Below are 20,718 nucleotides of genomic sequence, written 5' to 3' on the forward strand. Positions count from 1 at the left end.
GGGCAGTGCCCAAAGGCTGCCTGGACTTCAGTGAAGCACTCATTGGACCACATGAAGAATTTGGCATTTTGTTATTCCAGGCAACACCTCCCACATCTGCAAAGGGAAATGTGGCTTCTTGTTTTGCAATTTACTACTTTTGTTACATCTGATGGGATTCACAACCACAATTCTGAGCTAAAATAAAAATGAGCAAACATTTTGTCAGGATTTCACACAACTTCTCTCTAATTCATGTGAGCAGCAGGCTTTTATGATGTCCTTAGCTAGTGACATTTCTCTGGATTTAAATGTCTGGATTTTGAGTACATGTTCTTGGCAAACACAAAAGTGTCATGGGAACCGTGGCTTGCTTTATGAAGTGATCTGCTTTGGGATACTGCAACTGAGCAGAGAAGAAGGAAACCACAGAGTTCTTAGAACCTCCAGCTGATGATTCACAGCATCCAAATAATGCTCCTGACTCATCCTTTATGAAAACAGCCCCATTCAGCCAGGCACTGCATGACCCTTCTTTCATGTGAAAACGACTGAAGGTGTTTTTATGGCACACACTCCAAATGTCTATCAATTCTCACCATCAAAAAAAATTCTAAGTATTTCCAGATTTTATTCTTTCTCTCCAGATGTAAGATGTCAGAGTCACAGTGAGTTGCACAAATAAAGTACGAAACTAATGAAAAAAAAATTAATTTAATCTTTCAAGTAGATGCAAATCAAATAAACATCAGTTGCCACTGAAAAAGAACTGGAAATGCATTTTCAGTCAACATACAAGTTTTGTTGTACAGTTTATAGTCCAAAGGCAGATGTTGAGAAAAAAGCCAGTGACTATGACAACAAAAAGAAAGTAATGCTCACGTCTGAGATCAAACAATATGCAAGAAAACATGTTTATCAAAATTTAGTGGTGAAAATTAAATACTAAGCTTACACTAATTTGTGAAAATCCAAACTACACTGGTAGGCACTTGATTAAACTTTAGTTCTATTGGGGTTTTCTTACCAAAAAATTGCAGAAGTATACATGATGAACTAAGTTTGCTGCAAATGATAACAATTGTGAGCTCCTGACATGCTGAAGTATCCAAAGCACACAAGATCAGGAGAGGTTTTGGTTAATACAACTAAGGGAAGACCAGATTATGTCTTACATGTCTCTAATAAGAGAGTGTTAAACGTTTTTTAATTAATTTTCAAAATATTCCAGAAAGTACAATTGCTTCTACAGCACTGCAGTGAGAGAGATTTGTGGGTGGAATTCCATTTAAACACGTTCCAGCTGTACTCCCAAGGTGTCTACTGTCTATTTTTGTGATATTCCTAGAAGAGATTCCACACAAATCCCAAGTCTGATGTGCCAGGTGGAAAATAGCACAAAGCCTTTCCTGGAGGTCCAGTGATCTACTCAGGCCAGAAAAGGGTCATTTACACATCCCATGTCTAAGCAGTGCAGCAAACCATGTGTTTGCATTGTGTTACACAAGAATGAGCATTATTCCAAGCCCATCAGCTTCCAAATATTTCTTTATTGTTCTCACAACTCAAAAAAGGATGATTCAAGGAGCCGTCGTCTTCACATCTGCCTTCAGTTCCCCTTTCCAAAAACCCAAACAACTTCCTGAATACTCAGCCAGCTCTCCCCTCTCTAGCTGCTACTGGTTTTTCCTGCAGCAGTTCTTCCTCCTTCTTCTTGTAAAGCTTCAGGAGATACTCATCAGGCTCAATTCCTGCCTCCTGCAGCTCTGCCATGGCTTTCTCCAGCCGGCGCAGCGTCCGGGCGCTCTGCACCTTGCGGGCAGTGATGTACAGAGTGAATTCCTTGAAGCCCATCAGTTTGCAGGTATCCACCTCACAGATATTTTTCACATCTTTGGTCTTGTCCACCTGGGGGAAGAAAACTAAACCTGACATTCTTTCCAGGTCTTCAATGCTGACTTGGAAGTCAGTGAGCTGGTGGCTGAAGCCGATGGGATCGTTTGGCACCACGAAAGCCCCCAGCACCAGGGGCTCTGAGGATGTTCTGCTCCTCCTGGCCAGGATCACCTTGTACAGATGGGATGGGACAGCCACATCATCCTTTCCAATCACCTGCCAAAAGGAAAGGACTGTTAGAGATAAAAAATCATAGCATTCTTTTGCTTGGAAAAGATCTTTAAAATTATCAAGTGCAATCATGAATCCAGCACTGCCAAGCCCACCACTAAACCATGTCCCTAAGCACCACATCTTCATGTCCCCTCTCTCTGGAGCTCCTCTCCTTTGTGTAACAACAATAACTTATATTGTAACACACAATAAAAGTTCCTGACCTGACAGTTCCAAACCATGGAGGTTTTAATATACATTTCAAATCAACTCTAAGTTACCATCTGTCACTTATTTTTTTCTCACTCTACTACCCACACCCAGGTAGCATTTAAAAGTTGCTTTACCTAAGTAAGCATTTTTTTGAGGGGATCCAGATAGAAAGCACATTCAGTGACCCAGTATCCTCTTGAAAGAGAAGCCTACCCAAAGAAAATGCACCTATTTCTTCAATAAATTCCCTACAATCCAATTTCAGTGCTTGTACATGCTGAGTTTCCTCTTGTGTCACTCAGACCAGGATCCAGGGATTTAACGGCAGCCCCAAGAGTGGAGGATCAGGACTGTTCAAATCTCACACTTTAAAGTGTATAAAGTCTCACAGCCTCACCCCACCCTGCGCCAGGGATAACTCCAAGGTAATACACCTATTAATGGCAAATGTAATCTCTCCAAGACTCAAAAAGTTATGCTCATCCATGCACTGAATTAAGCTTTTTTGCTTCTTTCCTATTGCTGAACTGAATCTGTCATCTTAAGAGAGTGTAACAGGCTCACACATGGAAAAAATCTGAGTTTTGCATAACTCTTCTGTAAGTACCCTTCTCAAATCCATGCTTTTATTATTCTAATTGAAAAGGAAGAAAAAGATGAAGAGCCCTTACAAAAACTACAAAGGCATTTTATTCTGTAAATAAAATCCAGCAATTTGGTGCTGTTTCTAGGATTTGCAATACCTGCAAAAGCAAACACTGATTGTTTTGATTTTTTTTGACAGTTTTTGTTAGATACATTTAAAATACCATTTCAGGGAAAGCAGGTATTTATCACATTAATTGAAAGTGTCAACAGTTCAGACATTCCTTGTCCACTCATATATTGAGTATAACTCAATCACATAATAAACACTTCCTATGCACACTTTTTTTCTGATTATTCAGCCCTTCTGCAAATGGAAATACATTTTTAAAATTAAATTTTGCCTGTGGCTATTGAACCAAGATTCATGTTGGTCTATTCCAATATTAATTAAATTTGAGTTACAAATTCTTTCAGTGATTTGTGTCCTATACCTCTGTTGCCAGTTTTTTAAATGACTGGTCCTGAAGTATTACTGGTTAGACCAAAACCAGAGAAAGTACCTTCAGGAGAAAGGGAAAACTCTGATAATTTTTTTTCATGTTTTGTGCAATAATGTAGTAGAAACATTACTCCTGTTTCTGGAAAACACATGTTCTTAGATTTCTTTACTGTGTTCTAAAATACCTCCCTCCCTTGCCCTAAATTAGGCTATTTAATAGTTTTGCTGTAGTTTAAACTTTTTTGATTGTTTGGGTTTTTTCAGAGGGTGGGGTGTTTTTGTTTGGTTGGGTTTTGGTTTTTTGAGGGGTAGTTGCATTATTTGGTTTTTGTTTTCTTACAAAAATTGTCATGGTTATGCCACCAACCTTCTCCCAGGTAATACTCTGCCTAGACAAACAGTCACTGAAACTGGTTAAAGAATAAATGCCTTATGCCAAATCTCCTCTCCCTTTCAATGATGACAGATGTGTTGATAGGGAAATGAGAGCTCTTGAGTGTCAGAGCACTTTGCATTTAGCATTCTGAGTATGTGAAACCAGAGCTACACCTCCCCAGGACCAGCACTGTAAATAATCAAAACTGACTTGATGCACAGGCAATGCTCAAATGTACTAAAACAAGTGCAGCAACACACTGCTGTATCTGGTGAGTTAACACTGAATTACAAAATAAATGCTGCTGGGAGCTTTAACCTATTTGAGATCAGTGGCACTCGAGCTGGGGAGGACCTGCAAAATACTGGGGGTGAGAGGGAGGGAGCCAAGAAAATCCCTGAAGGGGAGAGTAAGGAGTTCATATTTCCATATTCACCCAAGGGCACCCAGCGATGACACTGCCAAAGGCTGTAGGCTGGGGCTCCTTCTCTCCCCTGGAACAAAGAGCTTGCAGAGCCTGCACTGCAATCCCTCCTCCTGCACATTCCTAGGGCAGGGAGGAAGGTGAGGAAGAGGAGGAAGAGGCAGTAGCCTCCTGAGACTGGGCAGCAGTGGGGCTAAACCCCAATCCTCAGTGTCTCTCCAGGCCAAAAATCTCCTGACCTGCATTCCTGGCTTTTCCAGGCCTCTGTGCACACTTTTCCCACTACAAATCCAAGGATATGTAGCAGGTCCTCCTTAGCTCAGCTCCCTCCATCTCCACACCTCCCACACACATCCACATCTCAGCATCCTCACTCTGCTGCATAAAAGACCAGAGGAAGGGCGAGCACACAGATGGAGCTGCACAAGGATCTCCAATTAGTGGGGGTACATGGAATATGTAAAACAAACAGGTGAACGCATGTGGAGCGAGCTCAGGGAACTGGGGATTGAGGCTGAGGGCTGAGTGGGTGGATAAAGAGGCTGGGGAATGAATAGAGCTGCACACAAAACAGTTAGGTATGAGATGGAAACGCTGAATGCCTCAAGTGGGTGTTAAGGGAAAACAGACCCGGTGCTTATGTAATATTATGCAAATATATATATTCTATGCAAAATAATGCACATTTATGCACAGTACGGGCACCGAGGAAGAGAGAGGAGAAGAAACAGAGAGGACTAGTTCAAAATCAAGGAAGGGCTGGCCTTTTGAGAAATATAGATCTAAATCCAACTCCATACCTGTAATGGTCAGGTATGTAATTTATGTATCATTTCAGTTCCATGTAAACTCTCTTCTGAGAATTTACATAAAATTTAGGCAGTGCACAGGCTTCATACCAACTTCTCTGAACAGCAGCAAACTACTACTGCAATAACTTCACTGAGTGTTCATAGTGTTAAAGCAGATAAAACCATCTTCAGCTGCCCAAACTGGCAGAGTGCACAGGCGTCCCTTCCTTACTCAAAACAGGGCATAAAAGTTCTATCCCCAGTTAATTCTGCTGGAGAACACCATCAAAGGGCAGTGCCTGATTTCTCTGACAGAATAAATATGCATGACTAAGAATAAATGTCTTTTTCTGCAGTTTAACACTTATGTGCACCATGCACAGGATGCATCACCAGTAATTTCTGCAGTGTGACCCAGTGATTTCTGTTAAAAAAGGAAATGCAGTTCTGGAGCATGGCAAAGTAGCTCCATCACTGTAATATCCCACACTCTTCTGTTTTATTGGAGTAAATAGAGAAGCTGCAGAGCAATTGTTCCACAGAGTTTCCCCCTCACCAGCTCAACTCCCAAAGAAAGAAGTGTGACACTGCAAAAGTGAAATTTGGAATAGAAGAAAGAGGTAGGAAAAACAAACTCCACAATTCTATTTCCTATTGCCACCTAGAGGATTTTCCTCCTAAACTTCAGCAGCCTCAATCCCTACCCAGATCTGCACCATCCCATTTATCTCAGTGCTCTGCCTGGCAGAGGCAGAGAGCATATGCTCCTATTGTAACAGGATGGAAAATGGTTCAAGATTATCCATGCACAGATGTTGACTTTGATTTGTGCCTGTCTATCCACAGGCAGCAGATGATCTTTCAGAAATCAAGGCCTGAAAGAGCTCTCTGTCCCAGCTGGAGAAGAACAGCAGTTTTTTAAGAGTATCTGTGATTCTAAAAGGAATTTTGTGCTCCAATACAAGCAAGAAAATACAGCAATTGCCTGTTGAAATCGCTGCTGTCCCACATGCTTTCACACCATGCTGGTAATAGCCAACAAGGCAAATTTTTGTGCAATCCTTTGAAAATCCCCATTTTGCTATTGCTATAAAATTTTGCTTAATCTTCCGAATTTTCAACAGGCTCATGAAACATGAAAAAAAAAAGGCACTCAAGCTAAAAGCCGTCTTTTTATAGCATTAAATATATTTCTTTCCCATCATCATTTGGGAAACCAATGTAACATTTCAGATGCTTTGCTGTCTGTATCAGTTCAATGTAAAAATATGCACTGCCCTAAATTTTTGCAGCTACTTACTCCTTTCATTTTTGTTTTGTTTCTTTAACTGAACTCATATCTCTTAATAATGTAACATTATCATACTGTCATTTTCAGAGCAGTGTTTATTATTTTTCCATCATTACTGACATTGTTACTGACATTCCACAAGTGTGTGTGAATTTGTTATTGTTCTCAAAGCCCAATTAAATGTGGACAGCTGTCATGAGGGCAGGTCATTAAAATGTGTGCAATTCCTGACATTCAGAGATGTTTACATATCACTAAAACAACAAACATGTTGGTAAGCAGTTGTAAAAGAAACCTAAAGAGCTCACAGGGACAGATAAGGGCAGAAGATTTTTTAAACCTGAGGGAATTCAGAGCTTTGATAAATTCAGTCTCACAGCCAAGTCACTGGATGAGGATTTGTCTTAAGCTTGGCTCTCCTCCCAAGTTTTGGCCAAATCCTGCTCTTGACGGCAGATTTTAAAAACAGAGGAAGCAAATTTGATAATAAATACCTGTGGAGTCCTTAAATATCAAAATAATTAATGAAGCTATTTGCTAATGGCATCTACAGTAAGTTTAAACATCTGCCATTACCATCATGAAGGTGGCATTAGTTAATCAGATAAATTACAAGGCAATCCCTAAAAATGTCACTTTGGAGTTTATGAGATAGAAAACTCCATGAACAAGTGAAAAAGAATATAAGAAGCATAATGGCAGAACAGTTGAGATTATATGAGAACAAAACAGAATATTACTATTACTGGAAATTCTAAACACAAACCAATATTATCAAATTTTAATTTTACACTGGACTTGTTACAGCTTCCCAGACTGCAAAAAATTATCTTCCTCTGCAAAGGTACAGATCCTTTCTAAAAGAAAGGGCTCATGAATCCAAAAGTGGTATTTTGCCACCTAGTGACTAAAAACTGAAAATCCACTGTGCAGAGAATCAGCAGAAGGGACTAAGGAGTCCTTCATCAGCGAGAGCCAGCTCTGGATTGTCAATTGCCCGTGACTCTCTCAGAACCTGGCAAACAGAAATCACTCTCAGTCGTGTCTTAACCACCAGCACACACTGCTGAGTCCTTACATCAGATGGTACCACCATCAAATACTTTAAAATGTCAGCTCCAGAAATTCTCTTGACACTCCCGTAGCTGTTTCTTAACTCTCTGTGAAACTCTAACCTGAGTTTAGAAGTGAGTCAGAACTGCAAACAGAACTGTCTGATAAGAAGCACACCCAGCTCCTGTGACAGAGTCCTTCCCCCTCCACCTGGCAGCAGCAAAATTAACACTTCCATCACACTCCTTGGTGGACAGAATTCAAGGAATCATTCCTGTCCCCAAGCATGGTACTGACCAGGTCCATCATATCTTTCACTGTATATCTGCTGATGTGACCCCACGTTTGACAACCCAGAGCTTTGTTATAATTTGATACTGAATTCTGTACAGAAACAGACTTTCTGGCAGTACAAAACATTCCATTTACTACCAGTGTAACTTTATTTACTCGATCATTGTGACAGCATTAACTGCTTTCACTCACGTTCCTTCTGGGTTTGTTAGGCAGCACTGATTCTGCCAAGAGTATTTTCCCCCAATATTTGAGAGAGCTCTGTCAGATGGCACTGAGAAGAACTGAGGGATGTGAAGGCAGACCTAGCAACACACAGACCAGAAAACACTACAGATAAAAATCACAGTAACAATCTGCACAGCCAAGCACTCCAAAATGCAAATGTAAGTACTTCAGGAAAATTTAATTTGTTATGGCTGGTCTGATTGTTATTGCCAAATCATTTGGCAATCCTAAAAAGGGAAGGAAAAAAAGAAAGAAGATGGCAAAAAAAAAAACCAAAAACAAAAAACTGTTCCTGAATACCAAGTTATGACATTAAAAGACAGATGCCCCAACCCCTTTTTATTTTTCTTTAATGAAGAGGGTATGTATATATATCATGTATGTAATAAACTGTATTTACATGATGACAGACTACTGCTTCCACAGAATTCACTTAGATTAACTTAAAAAAGAATCCACCAGTCCTTAACACCCCTTTTCCTATAACAGCATAACCTCCAGGATGGGTACAGTGCTAAATAAAAGCAATCCCAAATAATCTCTCCTGCACCTTCAGTGTCTCTTCTCCTCCCACCTTAACCCAGTGTCCATTCCATTAGTTTGTACCTCACATCTAAATTTAGGGCTGACAGAGCTCTGGTGGTTTACACCAGCTGATCTAAGACTGAACCCTTTGCATAAAGTTTATGGGACATCTATAATGGACCCACATCAAGTAGGAATCTCTGTAGCCTTGGGACCACATGGAGCAGCCAACAAACAAAGAATAGTTCTCAGGTTTATCTCCTCCTTTAACAAGCATTCCTTCCCCTATAGTCTCTTAGTAAGAGACAACCTCTACTAGTTCTGAAAGTTAACTGGGTAAAACCATAAAGTACTATCTCATATTTGAGAGTGCAATTTGTTTCCCAGTTATTTCTCACAGACAGAGATGACAACTGTACCTTCTGGAATGGTTATTGTGCCTCTCTGGCCCAGCCTGGCGATCAAATTTAGAAAATTGAACAACAAACACTATTCGAGTATGAACCACATGTACCAGTAAAAAGTACATTAAAATGTCTTTTTCAAACAACAAACAAAACATTATCTAAACTATATTTTCATTTGCCAGCCACAGCTAATTCTTCTTAAATTAGCATTCACGAGGATGGCCTTGGGAATGGGGAGGGTGGAGCACTGAGCATGATGTAGTTAATTACTGCAAAACTTGTATTTGAATCTCCAAATCTGCTGACAGAGGAAAATCACTAAAGTGACAGTCACTGGATAGCAAGAATGTATCAAACAAGACAATGTCATTTTGATTTGATCTGGACAAAGATGAAAAACCTACATCTGCCTCTCCAGGGACACAGAACAGATTTTTCCTGTTGGCATTCTATTCTACATATATTCTCAAAATATGTTTTTCAGATACCAAGCACAATCATCAATCTCCTCTTTGCAATAAAAATCTCCACTGGAGACAGATGAAATGACAGAACATATCTGAGGATATCACAAGTTAAGCCAATAGACAGAACAATGCTGGCATCTAAGGAGTTCAAGGTTAATTCTCTTTCAGGAATTAAAGAGCAAATGGTACCAGAGTCCAAGCAGGAACTGGGAACAAAGCCATGACCAATGCTCTGTTTCTCCTCTATAGTGATCTAAAAATAACCTTTTTGGATGCCTGATGAGAGAAACACCAGCATGTAAAACCACAGATACATATTTCACCACTCCTTTAGCCAAAAACAAGGAAACTAAGATTGAAGAGAGGATCTGAAACAAATCAATGCAGACACATTCACTGTAGCACTTCAGTGTTTTCCTTTTTTTCCTTTTCACAGCTCTGTCTGAGAGAACAAAAACATTAGAAAGGAGCTGAGCCTTCAGAGTGGCATTGGCAGATTACAGGTTGTGAGTTTCAGCACTCTGGTGTGTACTGCAGCACTTCTCCTTGAGCAGCATGGACAAAGGAAAGGACATCTTCTCACATCAGCTTCTCTGCCCAAACAATGAGGACTACAACCCCTTTCAGTCTGAAGTCATTTGTGTGGACTTTGCTGAGCTCACTCTGAAAGACAGCTAAGAGATACTTCCCTTCACAAGCATTAGTGTTCTTCCTTTAGGGGCAGAATCCCAGACCACCAAAATCAATAGCAATGACTGCAATTATATCCAAGGTGTCTGTTTGAAAAGAACTTCTTTTCAGTGCTTTGACACCTTGTGTTTCCTCCTCTAAGTGTATGTGTTGATAAAAGAAAAAACAAACAAACAAACAAACCCAACACATCCCTCTATTCTGAAGTCTCTCTTCTCAAACTGCAATGCAAAGCACAAAAACTTAAGCCATAAACAAATTTCCAAATAAAAGAACCCCAACATTCTCTGCCTGTATTTATTTAGAGGACTCAAAGCAAACAATTTAATATTTTAAACAAACAAAAAACCCACAAAATCATTAATTTATTTTCCCACCTGGAGATAGCATTATCTGTACTTAAATAAAAATCAATTTACATAATGAATCTCACTGTAGGAAGCTGAGTAAAAGGATTTATGAATGTGAAAAAGTGGTGACACACCGACAGGAACACCATCACTTCACCATTTTCAATCCCACAGTGAACTTCTGTTCAGTTCACAGTAAGACCAAAACTGGTAAAACATTCCTAAAATATCTGTGTTATCATCAAACTCAAAGATGATAAAGACAAAAGACAAGAACTGAATGAGATGACAAGCACAACAGTGTGGGCATTTTGTGCCACTATTATTTCATCACTGTATCCAGGTATCAAGTTATTTTGAATAAAGTCAGTAAGATGCAGTGTCTGCTCTGATTTTTACCTGTGGAATACTAAAATTTACATTTCAAAACCCAGACTGAGAATGACAATCATTTTTCAGAAAATGCAATCTTCCTCTTCTAAGTAAACACTTTCTCTAGAGAAGAATGAGAGAAAGATGAGCAAGATTAAAGTGAAGCCATTGATAGATGCAGTTGATAGATGATTTAACTTCTTCCTGGAAATGATTTCCACTTACAAAATGTTGAAGTCAGCTCAGGATTTTTAATTCTTTGCTATGTAAGATGAATATATTTTTTAAGGATGAAAAATAAATGCAATATCCTGACAGCTACAAGGAAGCAAATCCCAGCACGATATGTGTAAGCCTAGAGAACTTTGTACCATTCTGAGTGACAGGAAGCCAAATGCTCAGCTGAAGATTAGTGAGAGGGAACATCTCCCTCCTGCTCCCAGCTGTGTGCTGCCTCAATCTTTCTACAGCAGTACAAAACTAGCCCACTAAACCCAGTATGGATGGTTTTGTATTGCACTGGGTTATCAAGCATTTTGTGGCAGGATCTGACAGTCATCAGGGCTGGCAGACAAAAGAAAGGCAGAGGAAAGCCTGGAAAATAGAAAGGGCAATGGTGAAGTGAGCACTCATGGTGGCACAGGATGATTGCCAATCTAAAGCTGGCTTTGCCACTAATTTATCATCTGGCACTGGTCATGCCTCTTAACCATGGCTTATTTATCCACTTGAAAAATGAGCACAGTTTGTACCTCCCTCACAAAGATGTGGCGAGAGCTGAAGTTTGGAACTGCCACTAAACATGAAGAAGGTAACTTATTACTATTGCACTTTCATATGCATAACTCCCCCTAAAAGTAACAAACCCAAATCCAAAGCTGTGATTTTGTGGCAGTCAAGGTCTGACATGTTTGGTTGGGGACATAAGGGACAGTTTCTCAAGAAGTAAAAAGGGAAAAGCAAATGGGAAAAATCATACTCTATCATGACCGAGTTCCAAGTTCCATCAAAAGGAAATCAGCTGTGTATTTATAAAGGAGAAATAATGCCTAACTCTTACTGCTAAACAAGCCAGTGTTGAGAGCTGAACATCTCCCCCTTTTGTGTCTCCCACATTCCTGTGAAATAGGGGCTGTTTCAGCAAGCTCATCCATTGCTCCTCAGAGAATTGGCTGGAAGCTGAATTGCTCACAAGCTGAAGCTGCAGTTGATCCAACTACTTATTTTCAAGGAAAAGTGTTTCTTTCAAGAGGTGCAAAATGCAGTATGTATTATTTGCATTATGGCAGCTTTTATCTGCAGCTCCACATAGCAGTAATACCTCATTGCAGTGGGGGCAGAAAATAAAACTCCCTTGAATAACTTGCCATGCTCAAACCTTACAAATGTCTAAACACAATCCTACTAAGAGTAAATCTGGGTAAGCAACAATAAATTCACCTCTCAACTTCATAGACTGTCCCATCTGTCTGTCAGTGATGGTTTCTACAGACTGTGCATGACAAATCTTCAGAGTATTTTAAGCAGGTAATAAAAACAGGGGGCTAAAAGAAGGGGAGTATCAGTACCATTGACACTGCACTTGAGTGAGGTCTTCCAAGTGACTCTGGCATGCCCAGAATCTCAGCTGCAAGGCCTCATCCAAGTGATGCGTATGGTGTAGCAGCCAACAGTTGCTTGTGAAATTAACAGAGCACTGACACTCCAATATCCTGTAGAGTTTTGAGAGATACGTACTACCTTTGCATTCCACTCTTTCTAAAGCACATGAAGAAATTGATTAAGTAGATGCCCATGCATTAGCAAACCCCACTGACTCTGACTGGATAAAGAGTTCTACTGCTGACTGTGGACATGAAATAGACCTCTGTAAATAAAAAAAATCTTTTAAATTATGCTTTTTCATGTACAGGCAAGCTGTAACATTTCTGCTAATCTTGTCCCAACAAGTACTGCACATTTTATACATTTTGCCTGTACTAAGATGCCCAACTTTTGTTTTATCAAGTTATGATACCTATTTTAAATAAATAATTAATACTGCACTATTATCCCAGTAACATGTATACATACCTGGTAAGTAACACTCTTCTTTCCATCACCATCTGTTTGAGGCAAGGTAAGAGGTCCAGAAACAACCCAAACATCTTCAAATCTCTCAGTCAATTCCCGACAGTACATTTCCATTCTGGAACACATTTGTCAGACAGGGAAAAGTCAGCTGGGAAGATTGAATCTTTGAGACACACTATGAAGGGAAGGGTGAACTACTGACAGGGAGCATTTTTCCAGATTCATCTGAGTGATTCACAAACAAAAGTAGGTAAATGTAGGCCCAAGTCCTGCTTCCCATTTGTGCTCTGTAAATAAAGTTCATTTATTCACAGATAGACATGTGTTATTGCACACATCTGAAAATGGTTTCTGCAGCCTTAGCACATGTCTGAATAGCTGAGTTCTCTACTTACTCCCACACTTGACACTAGAAATATACTGTTGGTGGTCACTAGGGATTGGAAAAATAGAATTGTTCCAAGCAGCAAGCTGAAGCATTTTTACTTTGAAAGGTTTATCATATTATTGGATTTGTGTGTTTATCCCCAAGGAATCAAAGTCCTGCAACACAGTTCTTTCTGAAGTTTCTGTCTGCCATTTCCACTAACTCTACTGGTTTTCTTTATAGATATAAAACTCTTCCAAAATAAAGTAGTAACTCCAGAAACACGACCATATTTTTGCTTTTTAAACTGATACAGTTTACAGCATATAATATTTTTCAAATAAGGAGGTTCCTGGATCACACCTATTTTACAGAAAACAAAAGATTAACAAGGCCAGGTTGGATGGGGCTTTGAGTCAGTTTACAGCATATAATATTTCTCAAACAAGGAGGTTCCTGGATCACATCTATTTTACAGAAAACAAAAAATTAACAAGGCCAGGCTGGATGGGGCTTTGAGAATCTGATCTAGGGAAAGGCGTCTCTGTCCATGGCAGGGGGGTTGGAAATTGGTGATATTTAAAGTTCCTTCCAATCCAAATAATTCTATAATTCTATGAATATAGCACATTTTTGATTTAACAGCCCAACTGTTAAAGAAATCACACACAGTGAGCAAGCATTGGTCCTCTACAAAGGTAATGGACAGACAGAGTATAAAACAGATCATCCCAGCTAATCTGGCTGCCTCTGAAAGGGGGAGGTTTCACCTCCTTCTCTAATTCCTGTTCCTCACACCTCTCCCTTGGGCCACGTGAACATTCCTTATCTGTCAACTCTGAACAAAACCAGTAGTTTGTTTTTTTTCTTTTGTGCTGGGTTAGTGACTTAAATCAGCAAGAATGAGCCACATGAATGAGAATGAGCAAGAATGAGCCTTTTCTTCATGTGCTGCACTGAAGCACTGACTTCAGTGCTTCAATGAAGTCAGTGCTTCGGTGTACTGAAAAGTGCATTATTTTCCTACTGTCACCAGCTTTGCTTCCAAGCAGCCCAGCTCCTCAGGCTGTCTTATGGCAGGGAAATACAAACTCCACCTGGAAAGAATGGGAATAAATGCAGCTAGGGAGCAAACTGCTTTTGGTGGCAGGAGGGACAGAGTGGACAGGATTACAGTGACCATGAAATCAAAACCATGACACTCGAAACAAGACAGAAACAGTTAAATATCAGTTGGAAGAGAATGAGGAATACTAAGGTGGAGTTAGAGTATACCACAGAGCCAGTCCAGCAGTTTACTATTAACAGCTTGTTGGATTATAGTCCTGCTCTCCCCTTTCCTACTGCTCCCCTTGTCTGTCCCAGCTGACCACTCCTAATCCATCTTCCATGTTGGTTCTAGAACTCATCTCATGAGTTGATCCAATTTTGCAATATGACAGAACCATAACCAAGCAAAACAAAATGAGAATCAGTTTTTAACTGGGCTGGCAAATGAAACTGACCCACCACTGTCAGGCTACTATCAAAGCTGGAACTGGGAAACCAGCAAAAACACAAGGCAGGAGGGCAAACACCACTTTAGAAAACACAACAGAAAGGAAGAGAATATTGAAGCTAGGAAACAATGTAACATGTGAAATATGGTATCCTTGAAAATATTTATTATTAAAGAAATGACTGACAAAAAAAAAAGTGGCATTGTTGCCTTTTTCATGAATTTAAACTTTGGGACAGGGTGCTGGGGTTGGGAAAAAGTGGCAATAATTGCTTAAATTGCAGGGTTGATAGTGCCAGAGGAAATTTTCAAACACTCCCCACGATTTCCTGATTAGGCAGAGATCCTGCCTAAGGGAAACAAAGAGGGTTTCCCTACCTTGAATTGATACAAATGACTAGCTTTGATATAAGGAAAATTTATGCTCAAATACTTGAGTTATTAAAAAAAGAAAAAACCCTCTTAAAATGTTATGGCATTTTATTTGTCTATAAAACAGTATAACCTTACTGAATGGCTCATCTGATTTTATACACGTTCTTGTAAAACAGGAAAGCAGCGTGCAGATGAATGATGATGCAGTTCTGATGGACTTTTATTACAACACTGTATATAATTTTGCTGACCTTCCCTTGAGTGAACCTTGAGAAATCTATCATTTTCCCCTCCTATTTCTGAGCCTTCACATTCTCTAACTCCTATGCTGGAAGCACTGGATGAAGGCTACTTTTCTAATGTTCTCTGCTCAAAGAAAGGGAAGAATAAAAATCTTACATGAAGCAAGTTTAAATTAATCAACCACTCCACCTCAAAGACAATCCAGTCAGCACTCACAAGTGACAGAGCTCCTGCCTGAGTGCTCCTTGGGAGCCAGGACCTGAAGGAACACCTCAGACCTGAAGAGTGATGGCTCAGTGGGGAGCACTCAGTTCTGCAATTCAAAGGGAACCAACATCCACACACACAGACATGGAAATAGTCCCACACTGCAAGTGCTTCTTTGAGGAAGATCTAAACCCTCTCCTTGCTTCTGCTGGAACTTCCTTAAGGACAGTTAAGTCTGGTACTTTTTATCAGTCAGAAGCAATAATTTTGTCTATTTTAAATAAATGTCCTCAACAGTTTGACTGAATAAAGAACTAATATAGTTGTTACACTGTTCTTTCACTGAGAGGACTGAGCTGGCTTTTATTTCAGAGAAAGCTCCTATGACCTCTACAGATAAACTGCTCTAAAATACCTGAATGTGAAGAACCTTTAAAAATAAAGCATTTTTGATTTATGCTGCTCCCTGGTATTTTTCACTTAGTTACTTACAAGTAATTTCTCACCTGTTCCAAAACCCAGCATTATTTTCATAATTCTGAGGCACAATGTTAGACAGATAAAATGTTTCAGCCATAGCTCTCTGCATAGAGAAAGAAAATACTGTCATTTCACTGAAACAATCATGAGTGAAGACACATTTTAGCAGTTTGTGGATCAGAATCCCATTTCTAGCTTAGTTTTAACATCTATTAACACAGAAAATCAGAAAAGCCTAAGTCAGAACACCTACAAAATTATTTAGGATTAAGAGGTGCACAATTGAGGTGAAACCTTGCAAAGTTATCTATTTTTTTCCTGGCAGAAACAGCATGAGAAAGTAATTCCTGCGCCTCTAGAGTGGGACAATCACCCAATGTCAACTTGGCAATGTCTTTGAAAGCAACTTGTCATTTTTCATTTTGAAAGGGAAGGACACTTTCAAGCATGCTTTTCATTTATTTGACTGCTTAATGGCTAACTTTTTCTTTCTTTTACATGAAAAAGTTTTATTAGATATACTCATCAATATTTTACACATATATAATGTACAGGCAATGAAATTACTTATGAGACCATAACGGTCAGACATCCATATATCTGCTTAATTTCATCTTGTAGAAGTGTCATAAACATCTCTGAACAGAAGCTCACATACCCCCAGAGGTGAAGGACCTGGTGATAAATCACTAGACATACACAGGGAAATAGAGAGAGAAAAAATTCCAAGATCTTAATCCAGAATTTGTACAGGTCCTGTATTTGTCAATATTTTTCACATACTACTACTGCAAAGTGATGGGACTGACAGAACTCCTTAGGATAATGAGCAAACTACCTCCACTAATTAGACTGCGAAATTCAATTTTTGCAATCCTTTATTTGCAAGACTGTATCATCTCACTGCATTTCAAACCAGGTCCAGGATCTCTGTGCACCAGCAAAAATACCCCAGATATGACAAATAAATAACAACAAAGACATTTCCAATTGAAATAAAACTACTGATTCTTTCATTTACCACATGCCACTGTGCTGTCACTCCACCCCACTGAGTACTATCTGTCTGGAGAAATACAAATTCAAACTGCTTCTTAATTAACAAATTGCTGCATTAGGCACATTTCACAAGAGGATCCAATAAATTCAAAGCTGCTTTGTGAGTCAGCCAAGGCATTAAGGCATGCTTCTCTTACAGCTTGAATAGATGGCAGGTGAAGACATTTTATAGACTGAAAGAACTATGGCAAAAGGGTCTAATTTACCTCATACACACTGCAAGGAAGGAAAAAGCCTTTTAAATCATCCAGGCAATCCCCTTGCCAATACAGAACAGTACTTAACAGCATCTTTGCTTTGCACAATCTAGCCTTAAATATCTCAGCAGCTGCTGGCCACAATGACATCATTGTCCCTGTCTCCCTTTAACTGAGCTTTGAAACCTTGCAGGGTTTTCTTGGTGAAGGTTATCATCTTCATTTTACAGGTAGACAATGTGACATGCAAGAGGCTGAGAAAACCTGCTTAACACCACACTGTTCAAGACATCACCTCTGCCAAACAAGCTGATGTAGGTGTGATTTAATGAAGAGAGCTATGCCACCAGAGCATGCATCTGATTTAGATGCCTGTGAGAGCATCCTACACTGCTCAGCCAGGAACAGACCTTGTAACTCCAAATCCAGCTCTGTGCATCAATAATGACATCATGCTCCACCTCAAAACAAACTGCAAAAGGAACATTGCATATTACTTCTAAAGGGTCTTTTGACCCTTTCCAGCTGATAAACACAAATTAAAAAGATGGGAGAAAAAGTCCTACTGTTGAAAATTTGTTATCTCCTGCTGGTGCCATGTGTCCTCGTGACCATCCACTGCCAAGGTAGTCTTCATTGACAGCACTGAACATCAGAGGGATGTTAGGGTCTGGTCTGAATTTACAGTGCCTTCGATCTGCATCACCTGAATAAAAACACACTAAATGGTAAGATTATCATGAAACCATCATAATCACAAGACAAAAAGATCTAATTCTGTCATATCTTGACAGTTGACCCATGCTTAAGGATTTACATCCTTTGTAAATCCTTTACATGCTTAAGGATTCAGTACATTAATCTGAATTCTGTACATCTCATTTACAGGCAACACTAATTTTTTTCTGCCATGTGTTTTAAATATTTAAGTTCTTACTTACCAATAAAATAGATGGGGTTTTGCATCATGACTTTTCAGTCTTCCCCCAACAAAACAGCTCTGCCTCAAATCTCAATTTGAGTAGCTACAGACATAAATCAGAACTGAATGCCTCAAGATGCTTAATTTCAACTTGAAGTTAGTTGTATCTGATTATCTGGAAAACAGTTTAACAGTTCAGCTGTTAAGGCCCACTTGAAAGTAAGCCTGAAATTACTGTTTTCTTCTCAGAAAAAAGTGGGATCAATGATGCTACTTAAGGGTTGGTCATAATGTTTTCAAGATTTGCTTTTAATTTTCAAAGGTAATTTGAAGACAGTGATTTAGATATATTTAGAGGGCTATTGCTTTCATAAAGCATTTTACAATTACATGATTACCTCCATTACTAATAATCTGCCTTATAAAAACTGAACTAATGCTATAAACTTAATTTACAATGACTGTATACCACTCATATTTCATTCACCACTGACAGCAAAAAATCACTGAGCCTCTGTCTTGCATAAAGAACAGGGAGAGAGTATGAGAATTGCATCAGAATAAATAATGGCTGCAGTGAGGAGCTAATGCCCTATCTAGCTCTGAACAATTGATGCCCTTTGCTCAGTTTTTATCTCACAAATGGATAATCTCCTGCCATTCTGAGCAAATCTCTAAGATCTGTACATTAAAAGCTCTGCCTACCACTGACATAAACTGGACATCAGAACTGCACTGCTAAGGAAGCAGGAGCCATTTTTATGCACTCAAGCAACTCTGCAGATCCAAATCAAGTAAGGAAAGGTTAATTTTCATTGTTTCATCTTCTCTCCATTCCTGTTATAAAAACTCAAGTTGAGCTTCCCTCCCTGAGATCACTTATAGGACTTTTCTCCCTGACTACTCCAAGGTCCAACTCCTGTGAGCAGCAAATCCCATTCAGAGCATCACAAATGTAAGGAGATAAATGTTGTACACAGGTAGAGATATTATAAAAGCAAGGCCTTATAATATATGGTTTAGGCCCTGCTACTCTAGCTAAGCTAGCAGTTAGCTTGTAACTTCCCATGTGAAAACATCATAAGAATGAAAGTCAGTTAGCACAACAATCTATTCTGGTAACAGAACCCTTCCCACCTGCAAAAACATAAAGTCTATCCCATGGGAATCAGTGAACAAAATATGTAAACTATACAGGAATAGAGAAATTTGATGGACATGTAAAATGCCATTTACTAACCAATGAACTGAGTGGCAAGAAAGTTATGAACCAATTAGAGTTATACACCAGACCTTAAAAAATGTATAAAAATGAGCTGTAACATTAAAGATTGGCTTTTCTGCATGAAGAAACTGAGTCCTGTCTGCTTATTACTGCAACAAATAAACACCTACATACCCAGCATCTTTTGTTTTGAAATGTGTTCAATCACCCATCTAGGCACCCGTTTTGCCTGGTCATAAGACAGTGCATGATTTGTGTAACATCTGGTCTCTGTTCCAGCCTCAGGAAATCCATATCTTTCCAGCAGAGCCTCTTCTATTGGTTCTAAGGAAAAAATAAACAGAAAACCATCCAAAGATGAAATGTGATCATAAACAGGACAGTGAAAAAACCACATCTCAGTGGGTGTGAACGTACTGTATAGGGAATTACTTGAGGTTACAGCCACAATTAAGACCTAAAATACATTAAGAGAGCTATCCAGTGAAACTCTCATCTGCCAAAATAGTTGTGGTTCTCATCATGTTTTAACATGAGGATCTCAGCTCTAGGACTAAGTCATCTATCTACTCTAACGCCTACAGAAGGCAGAAGAAAAGCTATGAGATATTTTCTTTCTACATAAGGAAAGCTCTCAGATGTGTAGGGAGAAATCAGACAACAAGGAGTTACAGACACAGGAGATCAAAACATACATTTCACCATTTGGAGCTGAAAATCAAATTCCTCACAAACTGAGATTTACAAGTTGGGCACAAGCAAGTCCTGCCCTCTCTGGGAACGCTTATACTCTGCTGAATGAATGAAAGCTTCACCGAATTCTCATTATTTTTTCAAGCAACAATTTTTTTTCTCATGGAGGAATATTTACATCCATCTTACTGTCTTGATCATTCTCCAGCCATCTGTCCAACAGCAACTCATGTTTTTAGAGCCATTCTTCCTCTGCTTTCCAACACTCCGGTACTTTTAAAGCCTTGAAGCTGTAGAGAAAACCATTCACTCCCTCAGGTGCCCCAAACATCTATCCCCACACCTAAATCCCCAGACCCCAGACTTGATAAACGAGCCTCAACTCAGGGCAGCAACAGCTGAAATTTAGCGATGATCTAACCCGAAATGTGTGTTTAAAACTAAATACACATTCCTGTCCTGCTACCAACACTCTCTCGTGAGCAGGTGCAAAGGGAAACGCTGCTAATTACAAGCGGCAGCCCAGAATCCCCAGATAACCTCCTCCCCACTCAGCCCGGGGCAGCACTAGGGGAACCCCACGATCTCCCGGCACAATTTGGGCATTCCGGGAATGGGGGAAGGAGGGAAAAGGCGCTTCTGGGGAGAAGGAGAGAGTTTAGGGACAGTAGCGGCTGTGGGGAGCGGGGCTGCGGGACCCAGGACCGCGCTGAATGGGCCGCT

At 39.7% G+C, this 20,718-nt stretch overlaps 1 protein-coding gene across 2 annotated transcripts; it reads right to left on the reverse strand.

Annotated features, from left to right (window-relative positions):
- Positions 1 to 674: 674 nt before the first annotated feature.
- Positions 675 to 20,585, reverse strand: EXOG (exo/endonuclease G). Of its 2 annotated transcripts, none has more exons than XM_005424339.3 (6): positions 20,185 to 20,585; positions 19,477 to 19,626; positions 17,722 to 17,861; positions 15,926 to 16,002; positions 12,730 to 12,844; positions 675 to 2,091 (listed from the first exon to the last, which is right to left on the reverse strand). In XM_005424339.3, the coding sequence occupies exons 2-6, from the start codon at positions 19,481 to 19,483 to the stop codon at positions 1,630 to 1,632; spliced, it is 801 nt and encodes a 266-aa protein (XP_005424396.1). In that variant the 5' UTR covers positions 19,484 to 19,626; positions 20,185 to 20,585; the 3' UTR covers positions 675 to 1,629. The 2 variants fall into 2 exon arrangements, with proteins under 2 accessions (XP_005424396.1, XP_030915613.1); XM_031059753.1 differs by having other exon boundaries at positions 20,174 to 20,273.
- Positions 20,586 to 20,718: the final 133 nt, after the last annotated feature.

This window comes from Geospiza fortis, unplaced genomic scaffold, assembly GCF_000277835.1.
Source record: "Geospiza fortis unplaced genomic scaffold, GeoFor_1.0 scaffold182, whole genome shotgun sequence".
Classification (NCBI taxonomy): Eukaryota; Metazoa; Chordata; class Aves; order Passeriformes; family Thraupidae; genus Geospiza; species Geospiza fortis.